The 19,768-nt window shown below is 44.9% G+C and overlaps 1 protein-coding gene across 2 annotated transcripts in view; it reads right to left on the bottom strand.

The window, feature by feature from the left end:
- Positions 1-18,691, bottom strand: part of Dnajc18 (DnaJ heat shock protein family (Hsp40) member C18) — a 33,011-nt gene extending 14,320 nt beyond the window's left edge. Inside the window, exons 1-4 of one of the 2 annotated variants that reach the window (XM_075968943.1) lie at positions 18,605-18,691; positions 16,086-16,272; positions 12,303-12,448; positions 2,708-2,893 (exon numbers count right to left, since the gene is read on the bottom strand). In XM_075968943.1, coding sequence (XP_075825058.1) covers positions 2,708-2,893; positions 12,303-12,448; positions 16,086-16,272; positions 18,605-18,644 — 559 coding nt within the window. In that variant the 5' untranslated portion in view covers positions 18,645-18,691. Of the gene's footprint in view, positions 1-2,707; positions 2,894-12,302; positions 12,449-16,085; positions 16,273-18,502 lie in introns of both variants that reach the window. The other variant, XM_075968944.1, reaches the window with a different exon arrangement.
- Between the last annotated feature and the right edge of the window lie 1,077 nt (positions 18,692-19,768).

Below are 19,768 nucleotides of genomic sequence, written 5' to 3'. Positions count from 1 at the left end.
TTTTCTCTCTCTCCTCTCCTCCCATTCCCTCCCCTCAATTCCCCCCAACCTCCAGAGCTCAAGTGTTTCTATCTGTATACATGTGTACCACATGCAAGTCTGCAGAAGTCAGTCCCTTGGAGCTGGAGTCACAAATGTTTGTGAGTCACCATTCGAGCACCAGGGCTCCAGCCTAGGTCCTCTTAAAGAGCAGCCAGTACCCTCACCCACTGAACCCCAGATACATATTTTGTTTTTGTTTTGTTGTTGTTGCTGATGGTGGTGGGTTTGTTGTTGTAGTTTGGTTGGTTTTTCTTTTTGGTTTTGAGAGACAGGGTTTCTCTGTGTAGCTCTGACTGTCCTGGAACTCACTCTGTAGACCAGGCTGGCCTTGAACTCACAGAGATCTGCCTGCCTCTAACTCCTAAATGCTGGGATTAAAGTCATGTACTCCACTGCCTGACAGAACTTTTGAAAATATTACATTGTGTTTGTGTGTGTGTGTGCACGCCCACATGTGCACATGTGTACATGCATACAAATCACAAGTATGGAGGCTAAAGGACAACCTTCAGGAACTGTGTCTCTCCTTCTACCACGTCCGACCCAGAGATAAACTCACGCCTTCAGGCTCGGTGGGAAGAGCCTTTACCTGCTGAGTCATCTCGCTAGCCCCAGCATTAATTTTTATACATGAATATCACATACTTAGGCCATATTCACTTCTCTCCTTTATTTTATCTTGTCTCCCCCTCTCCCTGGTCCCCTCTTTTCTCAAAGAACATTTGTGTTGGGGGGAGGTCTAACTTCTTTGTAACTGTAATTCTGTGATGATGACATTAATGAAAGGTATTTAGTCTGTAAGCTCTCTGTAACTACCTGACCCTGATGGGCATGCCTAGCCCTTGAGCCAGGCACAGCAGTACAGTCTGCAACCACAGCCACTGGAAAGGCTGAGATAAGAGGACAGCAAGTTCAAGGCTGTTGTGGGTACACAAGGGGTTCAAAACCAGCCAGAGCACTTAGACTTTGCCTTGGGTTCAGTCTCTATATCATATGAATATATACATGTGATATATATATATATATGTATTTTTTATATTTCCCAGCAGTCCTGAAATATCAGCCCCATTTTTCAGGTGGGTGACTACAGTGAAAGAAATCAGATGATATGGTCAAAATTCTGCACAGCTGGAGGCTAGAGACTTTGTCACCTTCCACTCAGCTCACTCCGAATTCTTGCTATTTCTCTAGCACTGATGTTCTTCTATTCAGATCTTCAAACAAGAATTTGCTGAGATCCATAAATAAATTGTGGAAAGAATGATAATTTTAGCCTGGTATGGTGGCACACACCTTTAATCCCAGCACTCGGGAGGCAGATGCAGGCAGATCTCTGAGTTCAAGGCCAGACTGGTCTACAGAGTTCCAGGACAGCCAGGGATATACAGAGAAACTCTGTCTTTAAAAAAAAATCATAGTAATTTTAATTTTAAGATAATAACCTCAGGTCAGCTGGCATATGCCTTTAATCTCAGCACTCGGGAGGCAGAGGCAGATGGATCTTCGTGAGTTCGAGACCAGCCTGGCCTACAGAGCTAGTGCCAGGACAGGCTCCAAAGCTACACAGAAAAATCCTGTCATGGGGGAGAGGGGGAGAGATAATAACCTTGGGCTGGAGAGAAGACTCAGGGGTCAAGAGCACTGGCTGCTCCTCCAGAAAACCCAACATCCACAGCCACTCACAAAAAGTGATTCTTGCTCCAGAGTTGTCCTCTTCTAACCTTTGTCACCAGACACACAGAAGGTGCACAGACATACATGCAGGCACCAGACACACAGAAGGTGCATAGACATACATGCAGGCACCAGACACACAGAAGGTGCATAGACATACATGCAGGCACCAGACACACAGTAGTCTCATACACATACATGCAGGCACCAGACACACAGAAGGCGCACAGACATACATGCAGGCACCAGACACACAGAAGGCGCACAGACATACATGCAGGCACCAGACACACAGAAGGCGCACAGACATACATGCAGGCACCAGACACACAGAAGGTGCCTAGACATACATGCGGGCACCAGACACACATAAGGTGCCTAGACATACATGCAGGCACCAGACACACAGAAGGTGCCTAGACATACATGCGGGCACCAGACACACAGAAGGTGCCTAGACATACATGCAGGCACCAGACACACAGTAGGCTCATACACATACATGCAGGCACCAGACACACAGTAGGCTCATACACATACATGCAGGCACCAGACACACAGAAGGCCCACAGACATACATGCGGGCACCAGACACACAGAAGGCGCACAGACATACATGCGGGCACCAGACACACAGAAGGCGCACAGACATACATGCGGGCACCAGACACACAGAAGGCGCACAGACATACATGCGGGCACCAGACACACAGAAGGCGCACAGACATACATGCGGGCACCAGACACACAGAAGGCGCACAGACATACATGCGGGCACCAGACACACAGAAGGTGCCTAGACATACATGCGGGCACCAGACACACAGAAGGTGCCTAGACATACATGCGGGTACCAGACACACAGTAGGCTCATACACATACATGAGGGCACCAGACACACATAAGGTGCATAGACATACATGCGGGCACCAGACATACATAAGGTGCATAGACATACATGCGGGCAAAACTTAAAAAAAAAAATACCAACCTGAAGGAAAATGTCCTCCAAAGAACACATTGAATAGTTCCTCTGGAGAGATATCAGCTTCGAAATCCCGGTAATAATGGTAAGATCTGGCTCGAGGTGCAGTGAAAGTCACCTGCTCATCTCCATACTGATCATAGCGGAGTCTCTTGTCGGGATTGCTCAGGACCGCAAAGGCATTTCCTATTGCTGCAACCAACAAGAAGCAGCACATGAGCACATCCTTGGCTGCGCCTGGGGGTGACCACTGCAGCAGCGGTGGCAAGAAGCCCCGAGCGGGTGCTAGACCGCTGCACAGAACTCCAAAGAGAGGTACTTAGGCCTACAAAGTTCCCCTGAAGGACTCCCCCCCAGAGATTGCTCATAATCTTGATAAAACAGAAACAACACTAGCACCCAACAACTAGGAACTGCTACTGAAGTGAGCATTAACCCCTAGCCAATGTTCTCATGTCATCCCAGCTGTCCTGACATCGGGGCCCTGCCCCTACCCGAGGCTGCCAATAATGTCAGAATGTTGAAGGAATGCCTAACGTTCCTGTTATTCAAAAATAGAATTTGGGGGGCTGGAGAGATGGCTCAGAGGTCAAGAGCACTGGCTGTTCTTGTAGAGAAGCCAGGTTCAGTTCTCAGCGTTGCAATAGGTACCGACAGCTGCCTGTAACTAGCTTCTGGGGTTTTGACACCTGTTCAGGCCTCTGTGGACATCTGTACACATAGACAAATAAGCACACACAAACAGAAACAGATTTTAAAAGAAAGGTGTTCTGCCAGGCAGTGGTGGCGCACGCCTTTAATCCCAGCACTCAGGTTGCAGAGGCAGGTGGATCTCTGAGTTCAAGGCCAGCCTTGTCTACAGAGAGAGTTCCAGGACAGTCAGAACTACACAGAGAACACCACAAAAACACCTCAAAACACCACAAAAAGCAAACTAAGAAAAGCCTGAAAGGCTCACCAGAGTCTCACTTGAGCACACTCTAGGAAACAGTCTTCTGAATCTGAGAAATGTACCTGCAAGAGCGGAACATTATACCTGTAATCCTAGCATTGAGATGGAGGAGGACCAAGTGCTCAAGGCCACCCTTAGCTACGTGACCAGTTTGAGGACAACCTGGGCTCAAGCCTCAGAAAAGCAAAATCAGGCAGGTAGAGGCTCTTCTGCCCTCCTTGTACATGCTGTGGCATACACGTGCTTACGCTCACACCACACACAGATTCAGGTGTCTGCTGGTGTCAATAGTCAGAAGGAGCACTTTGTTAGGATTCTTCTACAAAACTCTAATAATGTTTGTATTAAAACTAGCTAAGCAGAAAAACACTGTCTCAAAAAAAAAAAAAAAAAGCCAGAGCTCTTAACACTGAGCTATCTCTCCAGTGGTGCCCACAAGACAGTTTAGTGAGTAAAGGCACTTGTCATTTGGCCTGATGGCCCGAGTGAAATCTTTGGAAGTCACACGATCTACATGGAACCACATGGAATGAACCAACTCCTGCAAGCTGTCCTCTGGCCTTCAGACACCCACATACCCATATCCACACAAATAAAAAAGACTTTCAAGTTTTTTCAAGTCTTTTTTTCTTCTTTTTCAAAATATCAAACATACAGAAAGGTTTATGGGGTTATGTTTTGTTTTGGTTTAGCACAATAAAGACATAGAAGCTGGGCCTGGTAGAATGATGAGAAGGAACAAGTCCAGAAGAAGGCACTGCTCTTCTCCCTGGGCTAGGATGAGGCTCTGGGAGGCACCGACTCATACAGTGGTCAGTTTTCTCAAAGGAAGAAGGCATAGGTCCTCTAGCCTTGAAATTTGCTGTTGTCTTAATTGGTGGGCAGTGCAATTCACCTTTTCCCAAGGAGCAAGAACAGCAATCGCCTTCAGGAGTCCAGTTCCGCCTCGCTTCACAGCACACAAACTCCTCGTCCTCCATTTCTCTGCCACCTGCCTGCTTGCTTTTTCTCCCATTGCTCCACCACCCACTCACTTCCCAAGTGCTCAGCTGCGTGCTGGGCTGCGGTGCTGTCTCTGTGCTTCCTGGACTGTCTGTCCTCTGCTCACACTAGGGGCAGCATGGTGGGCTTCTCCATTGATTAATTCTTAGTATTTTATTACATTGTAACTCTCCATCAAGGGCTAGAGAGATTTAGGTCACGGCTATGGCCATTGGCTTCAATCCCTAGCACAGCAAGCAATCCAAGCAGGAGACAAAGCTGGTATTCAGCTGTCTCTATATAAACATTATTATACTGATTTTCTTGAGGATTTTAGATCAGTATTCTGTTTGTCTGTTTGTTTGTTAGTTTGTTTTTCGAGAAAGGGTTTCTCTGTGTAACAGCTCTAGCTGTGCTGGAACTCACTCTGTAGACCAAGCTGGCCTTGAACTCAAAGAGATCTGCCTGCCTCTGCCTTTGCTGGGATTAAAGACATGTGCCACCACTGCCTCGCTGTATGGTGAAGAAAACAAGCATGCCAATAACATGTAACATGAACAAGGAGTTCCCTGGTCACAGAAGTTTGAAGCTCCTGGAAGCCATGTGAAAGCAGTTCCCGACCTCTAAGTGTCACAGGACATGCCAACTTGATTCATTCACTCGTTATCTAGAAGGTCATCTTAAAAACAAGTTTTAAAATGTATGTGTATGTATAAGTGAGCAGCTGCAAAGGCCAGGAGAGGACACTGGGTCTCTGGTGATGCCACGCATCTTATAGGAGCTGCTTGACAAAGCTCCAGTGCTCGGAGGACTTGGACTGACCCTTCACAGCCCTGGTGGAATTTCCACACAACTCTTGCCTGTGTCTTTGAAATGCTTGGTGTTTGAATTCATTGCTGTGAAGAGCCCCTCACTTAAGGCTAGAACTGGGATAATGTAACAATTCTTATAAAAGCTGATGTTAGTAAGAATAAAATTTATGATGGTTCCCTAGGAGAATTAGTTAGGCAAGATATTGAGTCTTCTATAGAATCTACTACTTAGGTGGTATTAGTAAGTATGAGACAGGATTTGGAAAAAAATCATTAAAGAAGAAAAACTCAGGGAAATTTTAGAAGCTGACACACTATAACTGAATCATTGGGTGTTCATGTTCTGTCTCAGAAACACGAAACTAGCATGGGCAGGAAAAGATTGTGATTGTGATATTAATGACAGTCCTGGTGCCCTCCTGAGCAAAGCAAGCAGTTTTAGGAGCCTTGATGTTCTTCTGCTCATTGCAGGATTGTGATAAAGATAGAAACCATGCTGAAAACAAGGGTTTATGACAGAGACATAAAGAGAAACATCTGGCTCGGTGAACTGCCTGGCTTCCTGAGGAGACTCACAGATCAGGACTTCTCTGACTATAGGAGGAATAAAGCGAAGAGCATGGTACTTCAGAGGTCAAGGGAAAGGATGGCGGTCTTACAGTAGATATAAAAGAATCTAAACAAGGGACCAAGAAATTAGATTTCAGTAGAAAGATCAGCTATTCACATTACAGTCGATTAATAAATAATACAGTAGAAGCTTGATATAACAAATAGGAGGAAATAAGTTCTGATCTATGAACCTAGTCAAACAAATAGAGACATCTTTGTTCTAAGTTTTGTAACCACAGACTTTTACAACACCAATTAAAAAAAATTGAGTTAAAAGAATTTATTTTATCATAATGTTAGTTTTCAGTTCTCATTAAATTCACTGTTCTCTTTTTTTACTTTGATATGTTTACGTAATCAAGGAAGACTTTAGAAAAAGTATGCAGCATGAAAGACTTTGTAATCAATGTTAAAGTCTATGGGGAAATGATTTTGAGTCTAAATAGTCTATGATGACTGGGCAGTGGTGGCGCACCCCTTTAATCCCAGCACTCGGGAGGCAGAGGCAGGAAGATCTCTGTGAGTTCGAGGCCAGCCTACTCTATAGAGTGAGTTCCAGGACAGGCTCGCTACACAGAGAAACGCTGTTGGTTTTTTTTTCTGAAAAAACACAAATAAATAAATAAACAAATAAAGCCCGTGAGAGGTGCAGGTTGTCAGAGTAGGTCAAGCCATCCAGAGATATGCTTCCCCTCTGTCCATCTTCCGTGAAACAAAACTAAGGGGTGTCCTGTGTCTGATTTCTCTGTTGCTGTTCTTACATCCACCCACTTAGAAGTTTGAAAAAGAAGTTGGAAAAGATGTAAGATGTTGGTACACTAAGCATGGCCCTAAAGAGATGCCTATTCAAGCATTTCTTTTATTAAACAAGCCCTGTCTGCAGAAGAAGGGACAGATCTCCCCGACAACGTTTCTGAAAGAATTTCTCTTGTTAACATAAAATCTCCTTCTAAGCCTCCTGCACTAAAACATGGAGATTTAATTGATCTGTTAAATAATGACTCAGAAGAATCTGATCCTGAGGATGCTCCTTAGGAGCCCTTAGATCCTCATGATGCCCAGGATTTAGAAGAAGCTGCAAGATCATGATAAAGATTGGCCTCCCCTTATGATAAATCATCTGCTCCTCCTCTTAAAAAAAAAAGAGACCAAACATCAAAGCTCAGGACTCAAGCTTTCTGGCACCTCTTTTAAGATGCTCCCCTCTTATTTATGGGGACAAAGAGGATAGAAATGATGAACCTTCCTGAGAACCACTGCCTTATGAGCTTGTTAAAGAACTACAGGAGGCAGTTGCCAGCTATGGGCCACGTCACCTGATGTTATCGCACTTTTGAAGAACTTTGGTACTTATTGGGTGATTCCTAATGATTGGCATCAACTGGCTAAAGTGTGCCTACCAGGAGGACATTTCTTATCATGAAAGGAGGAATACGAGGAAGAAGCCAAAAAGGAAGCTGGCATCAGAAAGAGAAGAGGATCTAGATCTTTCTATGCTGTTGGGAACGGGCCAATGGACTGATCCTAGGTAACAGCTAAACATACCCAGAAAGGTTCGCTTTTGAAGTCTAATTTGGTTATTGCTGCTTGGAGAAATCTGCCTGCTTCTACTCTTTCTTCCCAGGAGGTGGCTAATATAAAACAAAAAAGGGGATTGAGCCTTATGAGTCATTTATCTCTCGGCTCACTGATGCTATGACCAGACACCTCAGGAGCAGGCTTGAGAAGTAATTATCAAACAACTGGCCTATGAGAATGTTAATACTGCCTGCAAAAGCCATTGGTAAAAATCTGTCAGAAGACTGGGAACTATTTCAGATTATCTGAAGACTTGTGTTGATTTCACCCCCTCTTTTGCTCAGGGCATAGCTATTGCTGCTGCCACCCTCCAAGGTAAAACAACTACTCAGTTCCTCAGAGGTAGCCCCACTTCCCAACCAGGGAATGGGGGGCCTTGTTTTTCCATGGTCAGAAAGGACATATAAGCTGAGTCCTAATAAAACTCAAAGAGGACCTGTGAATTCGAAGCCCACCTGGTCTATAGAGCTAGTTCCAGGACAGGCTCCAAAACTACAGAGAAACCTTGTCTCAAAAAAAAAAAAAAAAAAAAAGTTAACCACTGAAGAACTTAAAGCCTTTATTTGACATTCTTGTCTCCTTGTCCCTTAACTGATGAAGCAAAAAAGGCACTGACAATTGTGGAACAGGCTATTAATAAACAGCAATTACAAAGCATAAAACTTGATGAACCATGGGATCTAATAACATTGCCTACTGCTCATAAACCTATGGGTGTATTACAGCAAATGGTCTCTTGTCTACCTGTCACTCTCACAGACAAATGATTTTACATCATTTGCCTAGTCGCCCTTCGTTGCAATTCTTTTTTTTTTTTTTTGGTTTTTCGAGACAGGGTTTTTCTGTAGTTTTGGAGCCTGTCCTGGCAGTAGCTCTATTTAGACCAGGCTGGCCTCGAACTCACAGAGATCTGCCTGCCTCTGCCTCCTGAGTTCTGGGATTAAAGGCATATGTCACCACTGCCCAGCGCCCATTTGTTTTTACACTGATTCCGTTTCCCCATTTACTGGTTGGTTTTTGGTTACCCAACATACTTTGGTTGCTGATTTCCCTGGTGGAGTAACTACTACCTCTGATAACAAATATGTGTATAATAGAAATCTTTGGACTCTATAAATTATGCTTCCTGCCCTTAAGGATAGTAAATATGAGACTATTCTTTTGCCATTGCCTTCTGGAACCTTGCTTGTCCTGACCTTTCAACACTGGGTAATGACGGACACATATTGCCTCTAGAGAAACTTTTCCTAAATGGTTTTCTTGTGGCTTTGCTACTAACTTTTGCTACTAACTGTACATTATTATCCTTTTAATGCCTCCTTAATAACCCTAGTTTTGATTATAAAACATATTTTGAATCTAACAAACAAAAATTTATTTATGACCCTCAATCCTTATTCCCTCAAACTTTTACTGCTTGGTCCACCCCTGGTTGGCCTGCTCCAACTTTTAATCCTCCTCTCTCTGTAAATGTCCTTTACAAAAGCATTTATTCTGCCTCTTGCTGCTACCCACAAAGCCTGTTGTACAAACCTGGATTCATCACTAAATCCACCCATGCTTCTGTTGTAGCCCCCTTTGCTGTCCTTCATCGAGGACCTCAAGGTTCTCTTTTTACTTTCCATGACCAACGTGGTTCTGCTGAGCTTTCATGTTTTGTCTGTATAATAACTAACTGCATTACTGCTTCTTCTTCCTATGATATTTATGTTGTTTATTTATTTATTTTTGTTTTATGTGCATTGGTGTTTTGCCTGCATGTATGTCTGTGTGAGGATGCCAGATCCCCTAGAACTAGAACTGCAGGCAGTTGTGAGCTGCCATCCATGTGGTGCTGGGAATTAAATCCCAGGTCCTCTGGAAGAACAGCCAGTGATCTTAACCTCTGAGCCATCTCACCAGGCACCCCCCACACACAATTTTTTTTTTTTTTGCTGTTGTTGTTTTGAGACAGGGTTTCTCTGTAGCTTTGGAGCCTGTCCTGGAACTAGCTCTTGTAGATCAGGCTGGCCTCGAACTCACAGAGATCCGCCTGCCTCTGCTAGAAACTGAGTTTTCTATAGAACCTATTACTTAAGTGGTATTAGTAAGTATGAGACATAGGATTTGGAAAAAAAAATCATTAAAGAAGAAAAACTCAGGGAAATTTTAGAAGCTGATAAACTATAACTGAATCATTAGGTTTTCATGTTCTGCCTCAAAAACAAAGAACTAGCAGGAACAGAAGAAGATTTTTGATTACAAAATTAATGTAATTGAGTTAAAATGATTGATTTTATCATGTTAGATTTTAGTTCTCATGAAATTTACTGTTTGCTCATTTTGTTTCTTTTATTTTGATATGCTTATATAATCAAGGAAGACTTTAGAATAAGTATGTAGTATGACAAGACTTTGTAATCAATGATTAAAGTCTATGAGGAAATGATTTGGAGTCTAAATAAAGTCTATGAGAGATGCAGATTGTCAGAGTAGATCAAGCCACCCTGAGATACGCTTCCTCTCTGTCCATCTCTCATGAAACAACACTATGAAGTGTCCTGTGTCTGCTTTCTCCATCTCCGCCCTTGCACGCACCCACTTCAGACCCTGCCCTCATCTGGAGCTGGACTCCGGTAGATCTCCTAGAACTGGAGTTCCAGGCTACTATAAGCAACCTGGGAGGGTCTTAGAAACAGACTGCTGTTCTCTGCAAGAGTAGCAAGTGATATTAATCACTGAATTCCAGGCCCTAGAAATGGTTTAAGGTTTATTTATTATTTTATGTGTATGAGTGTTTTGCCTGCGTGTATGTATATGCATATCTGATTCCCTCTGAGGTCAGAAGAGGGCATTGGATCTCTCGGGACTTGAGTTATAGATAGATGGTTGTGAGCCACATTGTAGGTGCTGTGAATAAAGCCCAGGTCCTCTTGCAAGAACAAAAAGTGCTCTTAATTGCTGAGCCAACTCTCCACCCTACAAAAGATGTTATTAAAAAACAAAACTTTTTTCCTTAAAAAAAAAGTGTATATAGATAGAGAGACAGATAGAGATCAATCTAAGTAGATGAAGGCAGGAAAGAACTGTGTTAATAATCACTATTAAGGATGTATCAAGTTGGGCATGATATTGCACACCTTTAATCCCAGCACTTGGGAGGCAGAGGCAGGTGGATCTCTGAATTTTAGGGCAAGTTTGAGGACAGCTTAGGCAGTAAAGGTAAAAATCAAAAACAGAAATCTGGTGAAGATATAATTGAACAAAGGGACCATGTTCCAGCAAGAAGCAGAACTTAGAAGTTCAGCCACGTGGTTTAGGCTTTACAGTTAAGGATAGAAGAAAGGAGTTATGGGATTTGCCTCTGAAACTAAGGAAAGCAACTGAGGCCAGGCATGTGTCAGGGGTGGCCCTGAATGGAGGCCTAGAGAGGCCATTGTGTGAAGCTGTGAAGGTGAAGACTGGATTGCCCTGGAGACCCCAAGATGCTGGAGGTGCCAGAGCCTTGGGACACCTGCTGAGGAGAGCTAACGGGATGAGGAACCAGCCCAAGAGAAAGAAGTGTGCTGCAATCAACAAAACTGAAAGGAGTTGGAGATCTGAAGAGGGTTCTGACATCAGACATGGAGATGCAGTTTCGAGTTTGTCCAGCTGGTTTTTGGTCTTGCTTTGGTCCAGTATTTCCTCGGTATGCTCCCTTCCCTATGTTTTGGAGTGGTAATGTATATCCTGTGCTATTTTATGTTGGAAGTATGTGATGTGTTTTTTAATTTTGATTCTACAGGGGAACAGAGTTAAGAGATTGTATGAATCTCAGAAGAGACTTTAGACTTTTAAATAAGTTTGAGATTGATATAGACTAAGGGAACTTTTGAAGTTAGACTGAATGCAATTTTGCATTATGATATGGTTACAAACCTTTGGGGGGCCAGTGGAATGTGGCGGTTTGAAAGAAAATGGCCCCCAAAGGAAGTGGCACTATTAGGAGATGTAGCCTTATCGGAGTAGGTGTGGTCTTACTGGAGGAAGTGTGTCACTGTGGAGGCAGCTTTGAAGTCTCATATGTCCTCAAGATACTGCCCAGTGTCTCAGTTCACTTCCTGTTACAGTTTGATCAAGATGTAGCCAGCACCACATCTCTTGCACACCGCCAAGCTCCCTGCTATGATGATAATGGACTGAACCTCTAAAACTGTAACCAAGCCACCTCAATTGAATGTTCCCCTTTATAAGAGTTGCCGTGGTCAGCCGGGCAGTGGTGTACATGCCTTTACATGCAGAAGCTGGCAGATCTCTGTGAGTTTGGGGCCATCCTGGTCTACAGAGCAAGTTCCAGGACAGGCTCCAAAGATAAACAGTAAAAAGCTATCTGTGTGTGTGTGTGTGTGTATCTGTGTGTGTGTGTGTGCGCGCGCGCGCGCGCGCGTGCACACATGCACGCACACATGCACGCACTGTAGTATCTCTCCACATCAATAGAAACTCTAAGACAGAGGGTAAAAGGGGCTTGAGCTTAATTCCTGGGACCCATGGAATGGAAAGAGAGAACTGGTTCTCAAAAGTTGTTCTCTGACTTCCATGCATATGCCCCTGCTAAGATAAATAAATACAATAAAAGATTTAAAAACAAACAGATTTGCTATCACCACTACTACAAGGGCAGATGGGCATGGGCTCAAGGGCAAACCTTTGAAGGCGTCTGTTGCTCCAGGAGCGCAGTTCTTGTCAGGATGAAACTTCAGGGCGAGCTTCCTGTAAGCTTTCTTAAGTTCTTCATCACTGGCGTTGCGAGAAACTCCCAGAATTTCATAGTAATTTCTGCACTTCTTGATTCTTAAAAGAAAAAAAATAAAAATGTGTATATCTACAGAGGCTCTATTTGTATAACTAGTAGCCAAACAATTCATCCCTCCAACCTGTGAACTCCAAAACAAACCCAACAAAATATAAACATTCAAATCATCCTATCCAGACCTTCACACAGCCCCTCTGGGTCTACTCTTCTATCCCTCTTATAGTCATATAAGTGGGCAGAAGAAGCATGTTAGCCTCTATGCCAAAGTTCAGGCTAAGATCCTGAAAATTAATCAAAGAACAGCAAAGCTAGAAGAATTAGCTAGCTATCTTATTTTGTTTTCTTAAGACAGCGTCTCAAGCAGCCTAGGCTAGCCTCGAGGTCACTATGTAGCTAAGGCTGGTTTTTGTTGGGAGCTGCAGACCCTCAGTCTCTGAACTTTCTATGACCCCTTGCCTGCCAGAGTAAACAACTTGTTTTCCTATGCTTGCAGCTACTCTGAGCACGGAACCCTCTGTGAGTTCCTGATAACAAGGAAGTGGTTTCTGGTGGGCTTGCAGTGAAAAATCCAGAGAGCTAGGGTGTGACCATTAGTCAAGGAGAGCACTATATAAGCTGCCTGGGAACATAATAAAATTGGCATTCTTGCTTCAAAAGTGGCCCGTGTCTCTGTGTGCTCTTTACTCCCCAGGCCCTTGCCCAACCTTGGTTCCAGGCGGTGCAGACATCACAGGTTTTGAGGTCTTAATTCTCCTGCTTCCATTCCCCACACGTTGAGATTATAGGTGTGTGTTCTCACATCTGACCTTATGGCTATCTTTCAAAATTGTGTAAGTGGTTTTCCCTTCAGGGACATGTGGAGGGGTTTCGTTTTGTTTCGAGACAGGATTTTCTCATGTAGTTCTGGCTGTCTTGGAACTTTCTATGTAGACCAGTCTGTCCCCCAACTCATAAAGATTTAATTGTGTCTGTCTCTCTCAAGTGCTGGGACTAAAAGCATTCATACAATGCTTGGTCTTTTTTTCTTCAGATAGACTCTCATGTAGTCCAGGCTCAGCCCCACCTCTCCGTGTAGTGGAGAAGGACTTCTTATGGGCATGTATCAAAACTAGAGATCGATAGCAGGTGTTTTCCTTCCCACTCTTCGCCTTATTTTTAAAATTACATTTTCTTTCTCTCATCCTTTCATCTCTTTCTGAAACAGGGTTTCACTGTGTAGCCCTAGCTGTCCTGAAACTCAGAGAGATCCACACCTGCCTTGAATTGATTTTCTGTGCTCATGAAACTGGGGTCCAGATTTATCCTTTTCATATGAATATTCAGTTGTCTAAACCTTTGCTGAGGACTATTCTTTCCTCCATTAAAATGTCTGGGCACCTTATCAACAAATAACAAGTCAGAGCTAGGCTTGGTGGCTCATGCCACCTGGCATTGCAAGCATTTGATAGGCTGAGGCAGGACACTTACTGGGAGTCTGTCTTGGAACCAGTCTGTCTACAGAGTGAAACTTTATATAAACACAACAACAATGAGACTCAAGGGCCCATAAACATGAGGGTTATTCTGGACTCTCAGCCAATCCCACTAAGATCCATGTTCATCCTCACATGTGTCAGATGGTCTTCATCGTTAGTCTTGAAGTAAGTTTAAAATTTAAAGCATTACTATCCAACTTTGTTCTTTTTCAAAAATCATTCTGGGTCCCTTCCATCTCCATGTGATTTTCCTCTCTTTCCTTCTTTTCTTTAATTTTTTTCTATATTTTCCCTTTTTGGACAGAGTTTCCCAGGTTTACCAGGCAGTGGTAGCACATAACTTTATTCCCAGCACTCAGGAGGCAGAAGCAGGTGAATCTGAGTTTGAGGCCAACCTCCTGGTCTACAGAGTGAGTTCCAGGACGACCAGGCTAAACAGAGAAATCTGTCTCCTAGGGCATAGAGGTGCATACCTTTAGTCCCAGCATATAGAAAAACCCTGTCTCAAACAAATAACGAGGGAGGGTCTCTCACTATATAGCTCTTTCAGGCCTGAAACTTGCTATGCAGACCAAGCTGGCCTCAAACTCGCATTCCCAGTACACATATCAGGTGGCTCACAGCTACCTATAACTCCAACTCCAGGGGATCTGACGCCCTCTTCAGGTCTCTGCACGTATCTGCACTCTCGTACACACACCCACACAGAGGCATAAAAATAAAATTAATAATAAAAAAAGGGTGGTGTTGTCCTCTCTTTTCAGTCCTGATTTTGTGTATGTCTGTGTGTTGAGGGGCAGACAACTCTCTGTGTAACTCTGGCTACCCTGGAAGTTGTCTATTCCTCCTGCTCCAGAGTGTTGGGATTACAGGTTTGTACAACCAGGCATGCCTCATTCCTGATTTTAGTCATTTGAGTGAGTATTGTTTTTCTCCCTGGACAGTATAGTTAGAAGTTCATCAGTTTTGTTGACATTTTAAAGATTTAATTTATGACTTTATTGGTTTTTCTCTATTGTTTTCCTATTTTCTATTTCATTTATATCTGTTCTTGTATTTTTCCTTTATCCTTCTTATGTAGGGTTTTGTTGTTTTGGTCTCAAACCCCAGATATTCCCACCTCGACTTCAGCTCTGTGACAACAGGCTTATGTCACCAGGCCTACCCTCTAGATTCTTTGTTGTCTGTTGTGTGATTCTGGGACTGGACCCAGGGTCCTGCAGTGCTAGGTAGGCACTCCACCAGTGAACTGTATCCCCAGTCCACTCTGCACTTTCTTATTTTGACACCGACACTCCCTAATTGCCCTGGATGGCCTTGAACTCACGTTGTCATAGACTGGCCATAGCCCTGGGAACACTCTGCCCTCAGTCTCCTAAGTAGCTGCTATCACAAACCTGGATCACCACACCTGGCTAAAAGACATCTTTTTTTTATTTTAATGTACCGGAGATCAAACCTCGGGCCTCCCGCCTGCGAGACAAAGCTCTCTACTACTGAGCTACATTCTACATTCCCAGCCCTTGCTTTCTTACTTTGTTTTCCCGGCTTCTCCTAAAGCATATCACACAACTCACAGTATATTCTAACACTCCATTCTTACCCAGTCTTTCATTTGAAGTCAAGAAGCTAGTGTCTTTCAATAATACAATCACGGGGGCTGGAGAGATGAATCAGTGGTTAAGAGCACTGGCTGTTCTTCTGAAGGCCCCGGGTTTGATTCCCAGCACCCACACGGAGGCTCAAAACTGTCTACCTGTAACTCCTGTTCTAGTGTCCAAAGTCCTGAGCCTCCGAGGGCACTGTACACACATGGTGCACAGACATACGTGCAGGGCAAACATCTACGCACATAAAATAATACATAAATATAAGGAAAATGGTGATGACACAGGTCAGTCATTGCATAGCCCCTCCCGAGACTATTCTTCTAAGCACTTTCTATAAAATCCTTTATTTAACCCGACAACAGCAGTTTCCAACCTGCGGGTCTCTACCCCTTTGGGGCTCGAACGACCCTCTCATGGAGTCTCAGATCAGATATCCTGCGTATCCAGCTATTTACATTATGTTCATAACAGTAGCAAAATTACAGCGAAGTAGCAACAAAATAATGTTGTGGTTGGGTTCAACACATGAGGAACTGTATTAAAGGGTCACAGCATGAGGAAGGTTGAGAACCACTGTCCTGCAGGCTTACCTTTGAACCCCAAGTAGCTGTTCCTCGGTGTAAGTGGAGCTCCCTTCTCCCTGCCGGGGCTGAGTCCTTTCATTCTCAGGCTTCGATTCCTTTTGTGCCTTCATGCAGTTACAGCAACCACAGGGATCATGACTGCCAGGTCGTCTGTCTTCTGGGTATTTGTTTCTTCTAATTGCATCAATGTAAGCTGCAAGCCAACAGCCGAATCAACCTCCAGTTCAAACCAACTTAGACTTTTGTTTACTTTTTGAGACAAGGTTTCACTATGGCTGGCCTCAAATTCACAAACCTTCTGCCTCGGCTTCTCTTAGGTTGGAATTACAACCATGCGCAACTACGCCTGGCTCTGTAATTTTGCTGCTTGCCTCCGCTCTCTGGGAGGCAGCTTGCAGATAAGAGCAAAGAAGTGTGGAGAAGGGTGGAGAAGTGTGGACAAGGAAGGGTGAAGAAGGGTGGAGAAGGGTGGAGAAGGGTGGACAAGGAAGGGTGAAGAAGGGTGGAGAAGGGTGGAGAAGGGTGGGGAAGGGTGGAGAAGGATGGAGAAGGGTGGAGAAGGGTGGAGAAGGAAAGGTGGAGAAGGGTGGAGAAGGAAGGGTAGAGAGGGTGGAGAAGGGTGGAGAAGGATGGAGAAGGATGGAGAAGGGTGGAGAAGGAAAGGTGGAGAAGGGTGGAGAAGGAAGGGTAGAGAGGGTGGAGAAGGATGAAGAAGGGTGGACAAGGGTGGACAAGGGTGGACAAGGAAGGGTGAAGAAGGGTGGAGAAGGGTGGAGAAGGGTGGAGAAGGGTGGAGAAAGAAGGGTGGAGAAGGATGGAGAAGGAAGGGTAGAGAGGGTGGAGAAGGGTGAAGAAGGGTGGAGAAGTGTCTTTAGATGACTACAGACATCATGGAGACTTCAAAACTTCCATTCAAAACTCCAACAAACATCTTGCCTGGGATACTTCACAGAGAATACAGGATGCACCCGAGGAAGAAACTTAAATGCCAGAAGCACAAAGCCCTAAATTTTCACCATACTGACAGTGCTCGTTCAACAAATGCTCTTAACTGAGATACAGAAGAAGGGCTTGTAAGGCAGTTCTACCCAAGACCTTGCCTTTAGAGCAGTGTGGAGAGAGGCCCATTTCTTTGTGCTACATGGCCAGAGAGGTGACATCGCTCATAAAAGAATATTTTGCTTGCAAAGGCTCCTACCCTTAAAATTTGAAGCATGGACAGACCCTGTCTCAAAAACAAATAAAAACCACAACACAACAAACAAGAAAGAATGGAGTCATTTAATTCTCTTAAACTGGCATTTGTCGGGCTCGAGAGATGGCTCAGCAGTTAAGAGTTTATAGGCTGCTCTTGCAGAGAGCCTGAGTTTGGTTTCCAGCACCCACATGGCAGCTCAAACCTCTTGTAATTCCAGTTCCAGGTGGATTGGATGCCTCTGGCTTCAAAGGGCGCCTTAACTCCCAGGGACATATTTCTTCCCCCACTTACACATAGTTAAAAATAAAATAAATCTTTTTAAAAAGTGAAACGAACATCTGTAGAACTAATATGAACCAAGACACTGGGCTAGACATATCAGGGGCTGTATGGGTCAGACCAATTCCTACCACACAAAGGTTATAGTTTAGTGCAAGATGATTCAGTAAGTCCTGAAGCCTACAAAATGTACAGGGCAAGCCAGTGAGGGACAGGGCACTCATATCTTGTCAGCAAACCCAAAAAAGCTTTAAAAACATCTTTCTCTCCTACTTAAGATCCTTGACACTTTTCCTTTAAGGCATCCTTCATATCTTTATACGTAATGTTTGGAGAAAACGAAGCTTCTTTTGACATCCAGGCTGTGTTGGGTACCTTGTCAGTGTGTAGCCCAAACCCCCAACCTTGCTGCGGTAACCCAGGAACTTACTGGCTGTGTTTTGTAAAAGGCTGTTAACCGGTAAAACTCTCTCAGTGGACTGACAGTTCTGTGAGCTCAGGGACCCGCGTCTGTCAAATTCCCCCTGCAGAATCAGCATAGTGCAGGACAGATGATAGGTATCGGGATCAAAACTTTCTGCCGGACCGTAGGATGGAAAAGGACAGACTGCCTACTGGCCCTGGTGTAAGCTTTGAGGAACGAGATCAAACCGAGACTAAAGAGTCGGGTGGCCTAACGTGAAGGAGTTATCCATAAAGGGCAGGTATGCTACGGAACTCAGCATCCTAAGCGCCCTCGAATCACAGGAGGTCAAGACTGGCCGGACAGCCGGGGGCTCTGGATGGGGCATGGCCGGGGCGGAGCTGGGGGCTCTGAGGCAACTAGTAGCCGATGACTGAGCTCTGAGCTACAGCCTCAGCAGGGACCAGCGTTCCCGGCCGCTGCCCTGGGCCGTCCTCCACTGCAACCCGAGCCCTTCCCAGGCTTAAGCATCTTTCCACAAGCCTCCATCTGGTCCAGGATCTCGGCCTTAAGATCCGAGGAGCCTACATCCCTGATCTCTCCGGAATGCTGCCTTGTCCCACCCTCCAGTCCGGAACCTGGTACCTTGGGTCCAGCGTTCTCCGCTGCCCAGAGTGGCCGCCATATCGGTTTTCAGTCAGCAGGTCAGCTGAGCCTAGCAAGTCCCGGAGGCTGAAAGAGAGGGGGCGCGGGGCGCGGGGCACGCTGGTCATTGTAGTTTAGTTCATGTAGGCTGCGGGGCTACGCGACTACAAGTCCCGACGGGGCCCGCGCGAGAAACGCGGAGATGCAGAGGTGTGAAGGGACGGGATACTCAGAGTGAGGCCAGGACGGTTTAGTTGGCTCGTTTCTGCGTTTCTGGCTCAGACTCAGATTCATCTATAGCTGGGAAGAGTGGCTTCTTTCCTGCCTGATCCTGAGAACATACAAAGGTCCTAGGGGACAACGGCTTCACACATTGCAGGCCAACCGGTGACACCCTCAGGAATGTCCCTCTTAAGTATCTACCAGTGCCTATTCTGTGCAAAATCTATGCTAGGCCCTGGGGATAGAAAGATGGTTTGGGGAAGGCTAAACTCACTCTGGGAGGTTTAATGGCCGCAAAAAAAAAAAAAAGAAAAGAAAAGTGGGGTGAATTTAGTATAGTTAGACAGTAGTTTGGATTCCTCCCATCCAAGCTCCTTAGTCCTCAGAGGGACCAATGGGGCGGGGCGTTAAGTTTAGGAGCCGCCCTCAGAGCCCTTGTGTTTACTTCATCACCATTCTACTCTTGAACCTCCGAGGCTCCTCTCCTCTTTCCCAGTTCTTTCTTTGTCCCGTTCCCTTTTCTGAAGGGCCAGCTCTAAGAAGTTTGTAAAGAGGAAATGAGCGATTATTCCTTCTGTTCCGCACCCTGTTTTCTGGGAAGTCTAGCAAAGACTCAGAGCAATTCTTTCGCATGATTCAGAGGGGAATTTCTGGTCTCCTCACTCCCTTACAATCCACGGAGGAAGGTGATGAGGTGGGGATCACCAAACCTAATCTAATCACCAAGCCAAAAATCAGGTCTACAAACGGGCAAAATGATCAGGATTTCAGAAAATTATCTGGAAAAAGAAATACCTGGAATTCGCTTAGATCTTATTCAAGAAAACTAGATCAATTATGCTGTCAACCCCCTGCTCCTTAGGCTGTTGGGAAAATGGGTTTTACATGGGGATGCATAGCCCTGAACCCAGACAGAAGGGGAAGAGCCCCGGAGGACATGTG

Source organism: Microtus pennsylvanicus, chromosome 4 (assembly GCF_037038515.1).
Source record: "Microtus pennsylvanicus isolate mMicPen1 chromosome 4, mMicPen1.hap1, whole genome shotgun sequence".
Lineage (NCBI taxonomy): Eukaryota > Metazoa > Chordata > Mammalia > Rodentia > Cricetidae > Microtus > Microtus pennsylvanicus.
This window is presented reverse-complemented; position numbering and strand designations above follow the sequence as displayed.